This window comes from Pseudochaenichthys georgianus, chromosome 1 (assembly GCF_902827115.2).
Source record: "Pseudochaenichthys georgianus chromosome 1, fPseGeo1.2, whole genome shotgun sequence".
NCBI lineage: Eukaryota > Metazoa > Chordata > Actinopteri > Perciformes > Channichthyidae > Pseudochaenichthys > Pseudochaenichthys georgianus.
The window spans coordinates 16889262-16904776 of record NC_047503.1 but is presented as its reverse complement, the minus strand read 5'-3'; the positions used below and the strand labels follow the sequence as shown (position 1 = coordinate 16904776).

General features: G+C 38.3%; 2 protein-coding genes across 3 annotated transcripts; one reads left to right on the top strand and one right to left on the bottom strand.

The window, feature by feature from the left end:
- Positions 1–26: 26 nt before the first annotated feature.
- Positions 27–7815, bottom strand: LOC117457665 (cholecystokinin). Of its 2 annotated transcripts, none has more exons than XM_034097973.2 (3): positions 7706–7815; positions 300–527; positions 27–171 (listed from the first exon to the last, which is right to left on the bottom strand). In XM_034097973.2, exons 2-3 carry the CDS (start codon positions 523–525, stop codon positions 98–100), a joined length of 300 nt encoding a protein of 99 aa, XP_033953864.1. In that variant the 5' UTR covers positions 526–527; positions 7706–7815; the 3' UTR covers positions 27–97. The 2 variants fall into 2 exon arrangements, with proteins under 2 accessions (XP_033953864.1, XP_033953786.1); XM_034097895.1 differs by lacking the exon at positions 7706–7815 and adding an exon at positions 1267–1350.
- Positions 5798–13681, top strand: LOC117457499 (keratin, type I cytoskeletal 19-like). Its single transcript, XM_034097672.2, has 9 exons — positions 5798–6358; positions 7824–7952; positions 8164–8246; positions 8346–8502; positions 9714–9875; positions 10473–10598; positions 12183–12427; positions 12516–12550; positions 13222–13681. The coding sequence occupies exons 1-9, from the start codon at positions 6041–6043 to the stop codon at positions 13323–13325; spliced, it is 1359 nt and encodes a 452-aa protein (XP_033953563.1). The 5' UTR covers positions 5798–6040; the 3' UTR covers positions 13326–13681.
- Positions 13682–15515: the final 1834 nt, after the last annotated feature.

The window sequence follows — 15515 nt, the reverse complement described above, 5'->3', positions numbered from 1 at the left end:
ATTTATAAAGTTGCAGTGAAAGCAGAACATTGACTTTTATAGAAAATGTGAACAAAGAGCAGGTGAGTCTGAGTTGTCGGGTCGCTGTCGGCGTGTCTCATTCTGCGTCCCGGCGTCCGAAGTCCACCCAGCCCTGGTAGTCCCGGTCCGACGTGCACTCAGAGTTCATCTCTGTGAACAAACCATTCCTACATGAACCACACACAAGGCTTCAGTACACGCATCAGAGCATCTCTTTGGATCCCTGCCCACTCATTTATACAATCAAACAATCAGAGGAACACTCACGCCCAGCATACCTGAAATTGCCTGCATTATTTGTTTTGTCATAATCTCCCTATCGTCCTCTGATAGGTGTGCCCTTCTCTCCGGCCGTGCAGGGGGGGCCTGCGGCGCCGTCTCCTGTCTGCCGGCCGGGTCTCTCTTTGCCAGCAGCTGCTGCAGGAGACCAGCCTCTCTGGCCTCTCCGGATGATACCAGCAGAGCCATCAACAGTGCAAACACCACGATGACTTTCCCTGACATGACTGTGTACAGAAAGAGAAAAGTGATTTACTTGAAGGGTGACATAAAGGTGAATTGGATAAACATATACAAAAAGTTATATGCGAGAAGGCTCCTCAGTTGATTTCTAAAATTAGGATGAACATTTTTGGTTGATCAAGTTTCCTGAACTGCAAACGAGGCTCTATTTTATTAAATAATGATGTGCTATGTTATCATCGCCAAAATAGAAATCTGAACATTGGATGTACTGAGTTCAAAATGCTTGTTTCATTTAGTTGACATGTGCAATTCAAAGGTTATGACAAAGAGGATTTTGAATATATCTTCACTCCATTTATCAGAAAATAACATCAAAAGCTTTTAAAAAAAAGATTGCCATGTTGTTATTTTTTAGATAAAATGCGCTTTAAATCAGGCTATACATTATTTACCAGCTTAACCCTCACTAACAACTTACAAAATATAGAAAGAAATGAAACTAGCAACATTTTGTGCTACTGAAGTGGAGATGTCTGACTCACAGTAGGAGAACACATTCTAGATTGTATGTTGTTCACTTAAAGAAGGACGTTTATTTTGAATTACTAATTATCTATATGTTTAAAATATTATTATATATATACAGTATATATAATGTTATGTTAAATAATAGCAGATGACTTTATCTAATGGTAACTATTTGTTAATTTGTAAGAAATCTACAGACTAATAAACACCCCAAATCTAAAAAGATGACATATGGAATGAAAGAGTAGTTACCTGCTTCCTTTGAAGGGTGTATAAACAAATGGTGCAAAACAGAATCCAACAAGTGCGATGCTTCTGGTGCACACCGAGCAGATCGGCCCTTTTTATACTAAAATGTTAGTGCGAGTGATAACATCAAAGACAGATAACAGTCATCGATTGGTAGACGGAAGCACCGGGAGGATATGCGTAAGGGAAGTGATGGACCACTACATCCACAAATCTATTACTATGCTTCTCACTAACCTAGAAATGCCTGTTTTACACTGCAGTAACAATACAATCAGTTAATGTGTTAACATAAGAAATCCAATACTACTTTAGAGCTTTTTGTGAGCCAGTCAGAGGAGCTAATGTATCTGTGTAGCCACTGAAAACTAGCTTCCTCTTAGCGGTTAGTAGGCTACGAGTCAAACTATTCACATTCACTAGACATTTGATCATTTCCATTTCAATGCAGTATAGTTTACTTGATTTGAACCCAAACACAACACAAAGTGAGGCACATGTTGTTAGCCAACTCAGAAGTTAGCATAACCTTTGTTCTGTTTACTAAACCCCAATGGCTATTTTCCATGGGGTTTTGGATTATTGCAGAAAATAAGATTGGTGGCCAACAACTTTTTAAACCTGTTTTGTTGAGCAAGATAATCAGAACAAATTATCAGAACTTGTGTTGTATTTAAAATGCAATCCGCTAAAGTAATAAACTAGCAATAGGACGGTCACTAGGTTAACGCCACCACCTATAAGCTAATGACACACTTAGGGTTGCACACACTTGTGCGATTACATAAAATAGTCTAATTTAGTTACCTGTTAGCAACTGCCATTTTTAAGACACGTAAAACCTTCATGAGTGGAGAAATGTAACCTATTTCATGTAGTAGAACTAAATGTTAAATCTCTTGGACTTCATTTAGCAACATAACTTATTTTAGGCCTCTTACCAAAAATCCATTAAAATATATTTTATATATATATTTAATGACTGGTTGGAGGTGATTCTTCACCATGTAACATTGTGGCCTGGACTTTCCAGGTGACGTCCGCTCCACCCTTTTAGTAAAAATACTAAGGAGCCTGTTAACATGCTGTATAGATTTTCTACAAGTGGCTTAGTGGTTGTGTGTCCAGTTGCCACTGACAGCATGTGTTGTGTTGAGAAAAGCAGGAAATATAAAAGACACTGCTTTACAATATCTTCTACCAGGCAGTGAGAGCATAAGCTGTTTTATGACCTGATCTGATTTATGAGTACAAGTGATAGCAACACAATGGAAAGTTGAGAATCTGCATGCATATGTTCACCTGCAGACAATACATCAGGGATGTGTTAGCTGGTGAGTACATCTGAGCAGTTACCTTGGCCCAAAGACATCCAGCAGGATGTTGGAGTGATATGTGTGAACCTTTTGTGACCGCTGCAATATTCTAATAATAATTAATGTCCTCCCAACACTGGCAGGACAGAAGGCGACACGCCCGTTCTAAGCCGTGTCCCTCACTCCTCACATCCCAAGCTGCATCCCCAAAAAGTGTATTATGTTGTTACATCGTTTCAGATGTGATGTTTCAGTTGTGCTCTTGATAAGCCATTAAAACAGTAAAACACGTTCAGTTTCCTTTTGCTTTTTGTGTCTCCTGTTCACCAAAACATACCCAGGAAAAAGAAAGTAATCCAAAAGTAATCTAAAAGTAATCTGATTACGTTACTTTTTAAAGACACGTAACTGTAACTGTATTCGGATTACTTTCAGAGCCATGTAATCAGTAATCAGTAACTGATTACATTTACAAAGTAACCCTCCCAACCCTGCGTATATCTGTAATAATGGCCTTAAATCTGTATGTGATTAAGGCCACACATATTTGCGTGCAAAGCCTGCTGTCACTTTCCCCTGAAGGGTGTGGTGCAGCGGATTCACATATTTTCTACAGTTTGGTGTTGATAACATTTTACTCTGACTAAATGTTAAATTAGCTTCCAATGAAAAGGTGTGGCTCTGTGTGTGTGTGTGTGTGTGTGTGTGTGTGTGTGTGTGTGTGTGTGTGTGTGTGTGTGTGTGTGTGTGTGTGTGTATGTGTGTGTTTTGGTTGTTGAGTTCACATGCTACTCCCTTTGCTTCTCAGAAGGGGAATTCATAATAACGTTCAAAATAAAACAGAAAGAAATTATATTCAAAACTAGTTCTGGTGGGTGAATAACATCTTGGCGTCTGCAAATTATTTCTCAGGCTGATGGTGCAGGTGGATGTTATGAAACCCTCAAACTTTCCAGGTGACGTCCGCTCCACCCTTTTAGTAAAAATACTAAGGAGCCTGTTAACATGCTGTATAGATTTTCTACAAGTGGCTTAGTGGTTGTGTGTCCAGTTGCCACTGACAGCATGTGTTGTGTTGAGAAAAGCAGGAAATATAAAAGACACTGCTTTACAATATCTTCTACCAGGCAGTGAAAGCATAAGCTGTTTTATGACCTGATCTGATTTATGAGTACAAGTGATAGCAACACAATGGAAAGTTGAGAATCTGCATGCATATGTTCACCTGCAGACAATACATCAGGGATGTGTTAGCTGGTGAGTACATCTGAGCAGTTACCTTGGCCCAAAGACATCCAGCAGGATGTTGGAGTGATATTTGTGAACCTTTTGTGACCGCTGCAATATTCCTAATTCTCAGGTGAATAGATAATCTGAGGTTACACACACCTATGACTGAGATCTGATGAACACACACTGTGGACAACGTACCCACGTTATCAGACCAGGCTGCAGCAGATCCTCAGTAGCTGCTTTTGTTCATTTTCACACATGGAATTTGAAGCTGCTTCACTTTGGAAGGCTGGCTGGTTTTGATGAGTCTTTTACTACAAAATAAAAAAGACATGGTTGTGTAATAGTGATTTTAAACAAACATGTCTTCATCATTTGTGCTGCTATAGGTGCTCATCTCTCTACGTTCTCGGTTCTGATCATATCCCAAAAGATGAACAATCACAGCATTTGACAAAAGTTTTGTATTTGTATATTTCTTTCTCCTGACTCAGTTGAAAAGAAGGGATATTGGTTTACTGAGATTGTAAGAAAAACATTTTAACATGCAAATTAACTATAAATGATAATACCCTGAGCTTATAACTTGCTGAATTCAGTTTAATTATTTTAAGGCTTCACGTTGAAACACATAAAAACGAACTCTTGGAAAGCCTTGGATTATGATACTAAATACACATTTAACCAATAGCTTATATCTGTGATGGTGGACTTTTAATGGCCTTAAATCTGGAAGTGAGTGAAGGCCACACATATCTGCTGTCACCGATCTGCTGTCTGATTTAGACACATTTTACTCTGACTAAATGGTGAATAAGCTTCCTATGAAAAAGGTGTGTGTGTGTGTGTGTGTGTGTGTGTGTGTGTGTGTGTGTGTGTGTGTGTGTGTGTGTGTGTGTGTGTGTGTGTGTGTGTGTGTGTGTGTGTGTGTGTGTGTGTGTGTGTGTGTGTGTGTGTGTGTGGGTGTGTGATTGGGTAATTGGGTAATTGAGTTCCCGTTCCACTCGCTTTACTTCTTAGCAAGGATTAATAATAATGTTCAAAATAAAACAGAAAGCAATTATATTCAAAACTATGTGTGACTAAAGTCTTGGCGTCCCTGCCAACTCTCTCTCAGGTTGAGGTGAGGATGCGTCATATGGTGGTGCAGGTGGATGTTATGACACCATGCATCATCACCAAGCTCCGCTGTGCTCTGGGCTCACCAACACAGTATTAGCACATTAAAAGTGACCTTAAAGACCTGTTTACAAAGTACCATGCAGTTAATTTAATTCTCATCTCTGCTATCTGCTATTTATATATATATATATATATATGTATATCATGTAGTGTCTGCGCTGTGGTCGTGTTGTTTCATCTTGTGCTGTTATTTTAGGACCACAGTGGAAATAAGTCTTCTGGTTTTTACTTTGACTGTTTAACGACATACTATACTATGAATTTACTTTTAAAACATAATATATTATGACATTTTCTACATATATATATAACTTTGTTTTTATTTTAAATATTTTTATGTTTTGTTATTTCTTTGTTTGCCATACTGTCCCATTAGTGTATTAATAATATTTTTGACATATGTGGCATTATTGTATTATTCTTATTATTGTATTTATTTATTATGCTAGAAATGTACTTGAATGAATGTTACATGCTTTAATGCTGCACCTCTTTTCACCTTCTGTCTAAAGTGCTTATTATGTTACAGAAGTTAACAAAGGACTCCAATGGAAGCATTTCAGGCAGGGGGGGGGTTGTGGTAGAGAAACTTTGGAATTGTAGTCTTTGCAGACCACTTACATGCACAAAAGCCAATATATCAAACTACAGGGAAAGGAAATCCCTTTCAAAGCACTGAGTATAGGCTAGTGACAAAAGTATTATTTTTATTTAATTATTAAAGCTGTGCACACACTGAAATACCTGAGCTTCAGCCAAAGTATGACTGACACCGAAGGAAAACAAATGGTTATCTACATACCAGGCTGCGGGCACGGTATCATTAACCATTAAGCCGCCTAACTAGATGTTCAACCTGTCGCCTAAAGAGCGTTGCTAATGCTCGACAGGTTTGAAAACACAAGTCGTCAGCATACCACACATTGTTGGCATGGGTTCAATCTGGTTCCTCTCTCCTCCTCTCTATAAAAAGCCCACTTGTCGCAGACTCAGGTACTCCTTGGAAACTCTCTAGCTCTGCTCATCACCTCCAGGTCACCTCCAACATGTCTGTCTCATTCAGCCGCCAGAGCAGCCGCCAGAGCTACAGCGCCCGCAGCTTGACCAGCAGCTCCCTGAGCCAGAGAGGAGGCATGCAGAAGTCGGTCGGAGGCTTCCAGTGCTTCCTCCTCCCCACCAGCGGGCCCCTGATGCAGAGCCGCTCTCCCAGTGTGTATGGGGGGGCCGGGGGCTCCGGGACCCGCATCTCCCAGTCCTTCTATACCTCCGGGTCACACAACCCTTTCAGTGAAAGCGCAGTGATCTTCAATGAGAAGGTGACCATGCAGAACCTCAACGACCGCCTGGAATCCTACCTGCAGCAGGTGAGCCGTGATGATGATGATGATGATGATGATGATGATGATGATGATGATGATGATGATGATGATGATGATGATGATGATGATGATGATGATGATGATGATGATACATGAGACTTGTATAGCGCTTTTCAGGAAACTCAAAGACGCTTGCAGTAATATATTGAATGCAGGACTTTGATCATGATGATCATGATGATAACTAAAAATGTATGCAGAATCCTCTGTATTGTTCTAGAACCTTCACTGTGATAGAATATTTTTTATTAATTTGCGTATACCCATTAATTTGCCCCTTAAAATGCATTATATGTTCGTCCTTACATAGATGATTTCTTACTTTGAAGCACCTTCAGAGACACGCACAAATGCCAAACTTTAAAGGAGGGGTTCACAATGTTTCAATTCGGTCCTAAAACAATGGTCAGAAACAAATGAATTCAGTTAAGTGCTGAGTGTACTTAATTACATCAGTTTGGACTGAGTTTTTCACATTGATGTCACTTTTCTACGTGCATGCAACTGTATTTTAGAGGCTAATATGGTTCTACGTACTTACTTTGCTTTAGAGTTACTTTGCAGATTATGATGTTAAATACTTTTAATAGTTAGAAAACATTGTAAATTATATCCTTACCTCAAAAAAGTTTGATGACCAGCTACAACATTAAAACACGTATAACCAGAGGTGGGAGAAGTACTCAGATCTTGAGTAAAAGTAGAAGTACCAGAGTGTAGGAATACTCTGTTACAAGTAAAAGTCCTGCATTCAATATATTACTCAAGTAAAAGTACAAAAGTATTGGCATCAAAATATACTTAAAGTACCAAAAGTAAAAGTACTCATTATGCAGATTATTTCAGAATAATATATATGTTGTGTTTTGATCATATTTATTGATCATTAAAGTGTTGTCACAGCTGGTAAAGGTGCAGCTCGTTTGAATGACTTTGTATACTGCAGGGTAGCTTGTGAATTTACTCCAGGTGTGACTAAAGTCTGATTTAAGAGTTACTCCAAATCTGTAAAGTAACTAAAGGTATTAAATACATGTAGAGGAGTAAAAGTACATGATTTACCTCTGATTTGTAGTGGAGTAGAAGAAGTACAAAGTAGCAACATAGTGAAATACAATACTAAAGTACAAGTATCTCAACATTTGTACTTAAGTTGGTACTTGAGCAAATGTGCTTAGTTACTTTACACCACTGCCTTCTGAAGAAATTATTTTCACTTTTAGTAAAGAATACCATTACCTTTTTCCCATTAATATGTTGGCATTTAGTTAGTACTAATCTTAACAAGAATACATTGTTTAAAAAAGTATTGCTTCTCGGCGCAAGACATACCTTTGGAGCCAGGACTTAAGTATGTTATGAATGGATGCCTCTGTCATCTGTCAGCTGATGCAGAGAGAGTTAGCTACAGTATGGAGACTGTTTGACGTCACCCTGTGGTTGTGTTCAGGTGCACTCCCTGGAGTCGGCCAACAGAAGACTGGAGCTGCAGATCAGAGATTTCTTAGAGAAGAGAAGTCCTTCTCACTCCAATGACTTTTCAAAGTTCTTCGCCATCATCACTGATGTCCGAGCTCAGGTACTGTAGCACATCATCGCAAAAAAACATTATTGAAAAAACTACTATTCAATAATAAAATAAAAACAGTTGTTCAGTGATTGTACTACATGCTGTCATGTTTTGGTGTCTTCAACTGCACAAAGATGATGCATAATTGTACTGATGAGTGCTAAAGTGAAGGGTGTAATATGAATGGAATAATGCTACAGAAACCTTTTCTCCCACTTAGATCTTGAATAAATATTTAGACAACCAACGCATCATACTGCAGATTGACAATGCTAAACTGGCTGCAGAAGACTTTCAAGTAAAGTAGGTGTGCCCTCCTTGGTCGCTCTATGCACCCTTATGGCATAATTGTTTTTCTTTAATTCATTTCATTTGTGAACTACACATGGCTTCGTTCTGCAGGTATGATATAGAGTTGAACATGCATTCGATGGTGCAGGCTGATGTGATTCGTCTCAAAGGGGTCCGGGACAGCCTGACCCTCTCCATCAGCGAATTGGAGCTGAATATGGAGGATATGAAAGAGGAGCTGGTGTACATGAGGAGCAGTCACCAGGAGGTGAGAGCCAATCAGATCCTCTGGGTGTTTCTCAATCGCGAGTACGCTTGCTTGGTAGCACATGTCTTCCGAGTCACTTCCTTCAGAAGCGAGGCAAGAATCCTTCCTGGCATTCGTAAAACGAAAACACCTGTGCGTCATATGAGAGTCCCCGCCTTACATTTTCCGCCACAGATTTGGGGAAATTGGTCCGTGCGCAAAGCATTGTGGGGATTTTAAGGGCGTGAAGTCTACCCATGTGCAGCCTCGAAATTTCCCCCAAACCAAGGATGCTTCTCAAACTTTTTTCAGTAATGTACCCCCTTTGAAACATTTTCTCAGCCAAGTACCCCCTGACCGACCCCGGACATCTTTGACAGAAAAAGCCTATATAAATAATTACAATATAGTGATGTTCCATCAGTGTGTGATTTATTTACTCCTATAACAAGTTAAAAATAAACAACAAGAAGTTCCCCTCAGATCAGATGTTAAGACCTTTACAGATACATGTAGCATAGTAACAAAATATAACATTTTATCAGGTTAAGAGACACAAGGAGGTAAAAGGTATGATAATAAAAATACAATAAATAATGATTCCTCTCAGAAAGATAAGACACAAGACTCAGTGAACCGGTGCAACAATATGAAACCCTATAAAATAAAGCAAACATTTAGGTTAAAAAAAGATAAAGATAAGAGTAATAAAAACGTCACAATGTACCACAGTATGGGAGCGCAGTGGATAAAAGCGGCCTCACCCATTTTATTTTGGGGGCATTTAGGGATATTTAGAAGAGGACGTCAGGGCTCGTCCAGGGACATAAAACAAGAGTGCCTCGGTGAGATTCGTGGGTGCCAAACCTTAAGAGGTTTAATAACCAGTAACATATTTTTTAAAATCAATTCTGAAAGACACTGGCAGCCACGTAGTGCAGATCAAACAGGAGTAATATGCACTCTTTCTATTTTTAGCTCATCTTATTATATTTGACTTGTATATACTTAACTTCTCCTGCATTACTTGCACATAAGGCTTTCAACATTAACAGTATTTTGTTTCTACTCTGTTTCTTCTTGCACTATTTTTAATGTTTTGTTTTATGTCTTGTTGCATTGTTGGAGGAGCCTGTGACTTAAGTTGTTCATTGTATATCTACACATATGACAATAAAGCCGTTTGATCCTGTCTAAGGGCAGGAGATAATACAAATATGTGCATGTTGCAGGACTTGCAGGTGATAAGGAACCAGCGGGGCGGCACGGTGGATGTGAGGGTGGACTGTCCAGACTCTAAAGACATAGAGAAGGAGCTGAAGGAAACCAGGGAGGAGTACGAAGCCCTGATGGTGAACAACAAGCAGGAGGTGGAGACATGGTTCCAAGCTAAGGTGAGAGAGGAGAGCAATACAAATAGTGATGATAAAAGGTGGCAATGTCATGGGATTTATTGTGTATATGTGCAGTGGTGTAAAGTAACTAAATACATTTACTCAAGTAGGTTTTTTAGTATGATTTGTACTAGTATTTACATTGTTTGCTACTTTGTACTTCTACCCTGCTTCAATTCAGAGGTAAATGTATTTAATGTATTTAATTACTTGACAGATTTGGATTAATGATGTCAAATATAATCAAGTGTTAAATCAGACTTTAGTTCCACCTGGAATAAATTCACAAGCTACCCTGCAGTATACAAAGTCATTCAAACTAGCTGCACCTTTACCAGCTTGAGAACACTTTAATGATCAATCATTATAAAAAATATCATATATATTATTCTGAAATGGACCAATCTGCAGAATGATACTTAAACTTTTGGTACTTTAAGTATATTTTGAGTCCAATACTTTTCTACTTTTACTTGAGTAACATTTTGATTGCAGGACTTTTACTTGTAACTGAGTATTTTGTAGTTTGACTTTTGTAGTTTGAAGATCTGAGCCCTTCTACCATCTCTGTATATGTTTGTGTTTGTGTGTAAATAGGTGGAGGAATTCAATGTGAGAATCTTAGTATCTACCACAGACGTGAATAAATTTTACACAGAGCTGTCAGAGCTGAGGAGGACCTACCAGAATTTGGAGATAAGTCGGGACGCAATCCTCACAGAGGTAAGATGTAGCCGACCCACTGAATGCAAACGCTCCTTTTCACTGTGCACAGGGTTTGCTGATCACACTGAGATTAAAGGGTAGGTTCACTTTTTTCTCAAGTCTATCTTAAAACCACATTCACATGCCAACGTTAGTGATGGGGTTCTGTGCAAAGTTATACTGTATGTCAATGTTTCTGAAGTAAGGCAAAGGCTTCTGCAGTCTGGATGAATGGGATTTAGACACAAAACAATCTTGTGCGGAAACCGGAGGGGAGGAGTCAAGTCACATGACCTGGACGCGGGTCAGACTCGAATCACAAATATGATGATTTGTGACTCAACTCGACGAAATGGACTTGACTAGACCTTGGACTTGAACAGTAACTAGTAACATAGAAACCGTTTGATTGAGCCTAACACTAACCCTAACCCTAAAAAGTGGGTAGCAAGTTGATATTTAATTAAACAGATACACTTTGAAAACGAGAACTAAATTAACGGTACTACATTTTGGAAAAACGATACCAAAGAAAACGGGTGGGTATGTACAAAAATCAGTGGTTAACAGAAAAATAATTTTAGTATAAAAACAAATCAGGTGGAAATTGGTCAGAAGCGCACATTTCATTGTTAAAGCCTCGCCACTGACAGTTTAGGACTTAAGTGCCAAGACTTGGGAATGCAAAATGGTGACATGCTGTTGAAAAGGTATGGACAATCAAATATGATGAAAGAAGTCTGAAGTCTGACATAACAGAATATGCGTTTAAAGACTCACCAGACTTCTTACCACTACACAATGGATTTGTAATACTGCAGGGGTGTCCAAACTTTTTTCACTGAGGGCCACACACAGAAAAATATACAACGAGCTAGGCTACTCACTAGAGGTGAGGTATATTGCCTCATAAGTTAAGTTATAAGTTATCAAAATCAATGAAATGGAGGTAAATTATGCTTGTTACTTGAAAAAACAGCCTACATCTCAGCCCTCTATAGGGTTTCATTTATTTTGTTATGCTCATTTCTTAAAACTGAAACCTCAGATTGGTTATCAAGAGGAAATATGATGGGTATATTTCAAGCTGGTTATGTAAATAAGTTATTGGGCTTTTCTCTTATCAACTTAGATTTGTATAGAAATGTTTTCTTTTTATTTGAAAACTGGGTTCATCAACACATGCATACTAATATCTGTTTACGTAATATATTTAAGAAGTACAATATAAAACAAGCACACGACTAATTTGTGGGCCATATTTCATTATACTTTTTGAATTTGCTGAAGGCCGATTCAAAATGGGCCGCATTTGGCCCCCGGGCCGTAGTTTGGACACCCCTGACTTACAGGCATGGTTTTACTGACCCTCGCTCAGGAGAGTTTTCCCTTAGTAACTATTGTATCTTTTGGCACAAGTATCAGGAGGTTAAACTACAAATACTGCCCCCATGTGGTTTACCAGGAATCTGTGCATGCATTTGATTGGGTACAGATTTAAATTAGTATTTTAATGTAACTAGAACTTAATTATTTGAAGTAAGGGCATTTTTTTAAAACACACTCTCCGCTTTCCTAACACCGTTCCCCTCCGCCCTGAAGATTCAGTGCAGACAGAGGACTTTGGAGGAGTCCAATGTGCGGTTCAACAGCCAGCTCAGCCAGCTGCAGCTCAGCATCAACACGCTGCAGGTGGAACTGCAGGGGCTGCAGCTCTCCATCGATCAGCAGCAGATCGAGTACAGGATCCTGCTGGACATCAAGATGAGGCTGGAGATGGAGATCGCTGAGTACAGGAGGCTGATGGACGGAGAGACGCGCGAGAGGACGTTCATTCAGGAGAGAAAGTGAGGGGTTCATTTCTATAAAGTGAAAGTAGAAGAATACAATTGAATGAATAAAATATGTTTTAAAGTGACGTCTTTTTCTCCATAGGGCCTATGTTATCAAAGAGGTTGTGCAAGTGGAAGGTAAGAATCCCATTATTTACAAGGGCATCATGTCATATGTATACTATACCATGACTTTTATATTACATATCTTATGGCACGTGATATAGTGCATTGTATTATTTATCGATTTATTGTGATCTGTTAGACAGATAATACTATGACTAAACTAACTGTCTGATCCTGTACAAACATCATTGACGTATTGCACTGTATTTCCATGCACATAGGGACTAGTACTTTACTTGAGTATTTAAATGTTCTTCTAATTTGTACTTCAACCCCACCATAATTCAGAGGTAAATAGTGTACTTTCAATCCAACACATTTATTTTGTACCTTTAGTTACTTTGCAGATTTTGATTAATGATGTGAAATATAGTTTATAATACTTAAATAATAGTTTAAGTAAACCATCAATATTCAAAGTCATACAAATGTGTTTCACTTACCAGCTTTGATTAACACATTAATGCATCAATCATTATAATCAGAACATAAACATATTATTCTAATATGGACCAATCTGCATAATGAATACTTTTACTTTTGGTACTTTAAGTATATTTTGATGCCAATACTTTGGTACTTTGATTTGCGTAAAATATTTTGAATGCAGGATTTCAATCAAGTACAAGCTCTGCATGCTTTTCCTACCACTGGTCCCATGATGCATTATGTCTCCTCTGCAGAGCACAAACCCCATGTCGAGCGGAGAATAAAGACCATTGTGGAGAAGATCATCGATGGGCAGGTGGTGTCCTCCAGTGAGCAGGTTGAGACAGAAGATATTTAGTAACACCTCTGCTGACAGTAAACTTACTTTGATTTGGTATGCTTCTTAATGAATAATGAGTCAGCTCGTAACGTGTAACTTAGATGGGGGTATACTAGGTAAAACAGCATTTTATTGTTTAAGAGGGACACCATGGCATTTCTTTTGTTTCGTTTTTATTACAATTATATAGCAGAGTTGTAGTAAGTACTTGAAACTCCAACTTGTTTCAGCTGGTAAAAAAAAGGGAATTATTTTATATATTTACTCCTGGGTAGCTTATGAATTGCATCAATGGATCAATTAATTTGACCTAAACATAATACATGATTCATTATGTTGATTATATCTGTATTATAAATCAGAATCTTGAATGTCACCAAAGTTATCTAATAAAAGTATTTGTGTAAAAAGTACGTCCTTTGCCTATGGTTTGTAATAGAGTGGAAGTATAAAGTAGTAGGAAATAGACGTACTCAACTAGAGAACAAGTGCCTCAAAATTGTATTTGATACATGTGTAATTAGTTACTATCCATCATAAAGTATGACACCAAAATATGACTAAAAAGCAAAGATGAAAAAGGTTTATTGTTACTCTCAGATGTGCATTACAATTCAGTAAGGGGACGGTGGTGGCGAAGTCGATAGGGACTTGGCTTGGCAACTGGAAGGTCACCAGTTCAAGTCCCGGCAAGACCAAGTGCTACTGAGGTGTCCCTGAGCAAGGCACCGTTCCCTACACTGCTCCCCGGGCGCCGTTCAAAAATGGCAGCACACTGCTCCTAACACTAGGATGGGTCAAATGCAGAGAACATATTTCCCCACGGGGATTAATAAAGTATATATAAAAAAAAAAAAAATAGTCACATTGTAATTTCGAAAGAGATGCTGATTCTTCCTTGGAAAAACGTTTTGGACAAACCAATAACACGTGTGTAGATATGAACTACGTCTACGTGTGTAGAGCACGTTTCAGGTCACGCAAAGATAACTATTAAAATAAAAAATAAAGGTTTTATTGTTTCAATTTAAGGTAGGGTTTCTTTGTATTTGTTTACCTTTGTGGATATTAGGCATAAAATAACAACAATACATCAAAATAAAACAAAACCAGACAGTGTAATTTTCCTCATGGCCACCAGATGTCACCATTGTCGTTTTCTCTCAAATTGAAGTCCTCCACAACCTTTTGGGATTGCGTAATGTTGTAATACTTAAAGACACATTTAGAACCACAATGATTTTCAAAGTCAAAGGACAATGAATACTATTCCCCAGAACACAATGTTGATGCCATGTTGGACACTGTAGGAACAATTAATATCAATATGAATTCACAGAACATGCAGAGATGGAAAGTGTATTTTGTATAGTGTGGATTTGATTCTGTGAGGACAGCTAAATCAACAAAAGCATTTTCATTGGGATGAGTTGAATCAAGCCTCCACCAGACATTAAAACCTCCCCCTTAGTATTAATTATGTTGACTCAGAATTAAACACTCCCTTCCGTTCACTGCTTTGTGCAACATTCTATTGAGACATTGATGCTATTTGTCAACGGTGTTATTAAACGTAATTGCACCCTGATTTATGATTTATGTTATCTCAACAGCTCTGTGCAGCAGAGAAATATCAAGTTTAAGCGAGTGGAATTAACTTTCCCTTACTGTCGAGCCCCTACGCATCAAAGTAACTTGCATGAACACACAGGACAAAATCAGCAGCAAAAAACATTACGTAACATTGTTTTACCTTTGCAACTTGCTCCTGCAGAATGTCTTGTTTTAAATCAAAGAAATCCTCACGTTCATGCCAAATTGTAAAGAAAGCTGTTTGCTTTTGCATCAACTCTGCACATTTGTTTCACAGAAATAGAAAATACAGGAAATCTCATGCGTCACATGAGGAAATTAAGGTTTTCTCTCAACTCACTGCAGTTATTTTTTATTAATACCAACATACAAGCAATCTAGTACATACTTTTGTGCACATGGGCTCGTAATTCATTTAAGTTATTTAGAGAATCAATGAAGAATTGGATTACTTATATATTTATAAATGATAAATATCATTTGTGAATCTGCTCAAAGTTTTGAATACTTGGTAGTACATTTCCAGACCTTTCTGCAGTACATCTGAAAATCATAGGCGTTAGGTATGATTTGCAGGAAGCTTTAAAGGGTGTGGTTGCTGCAGGGCTTTGCAAG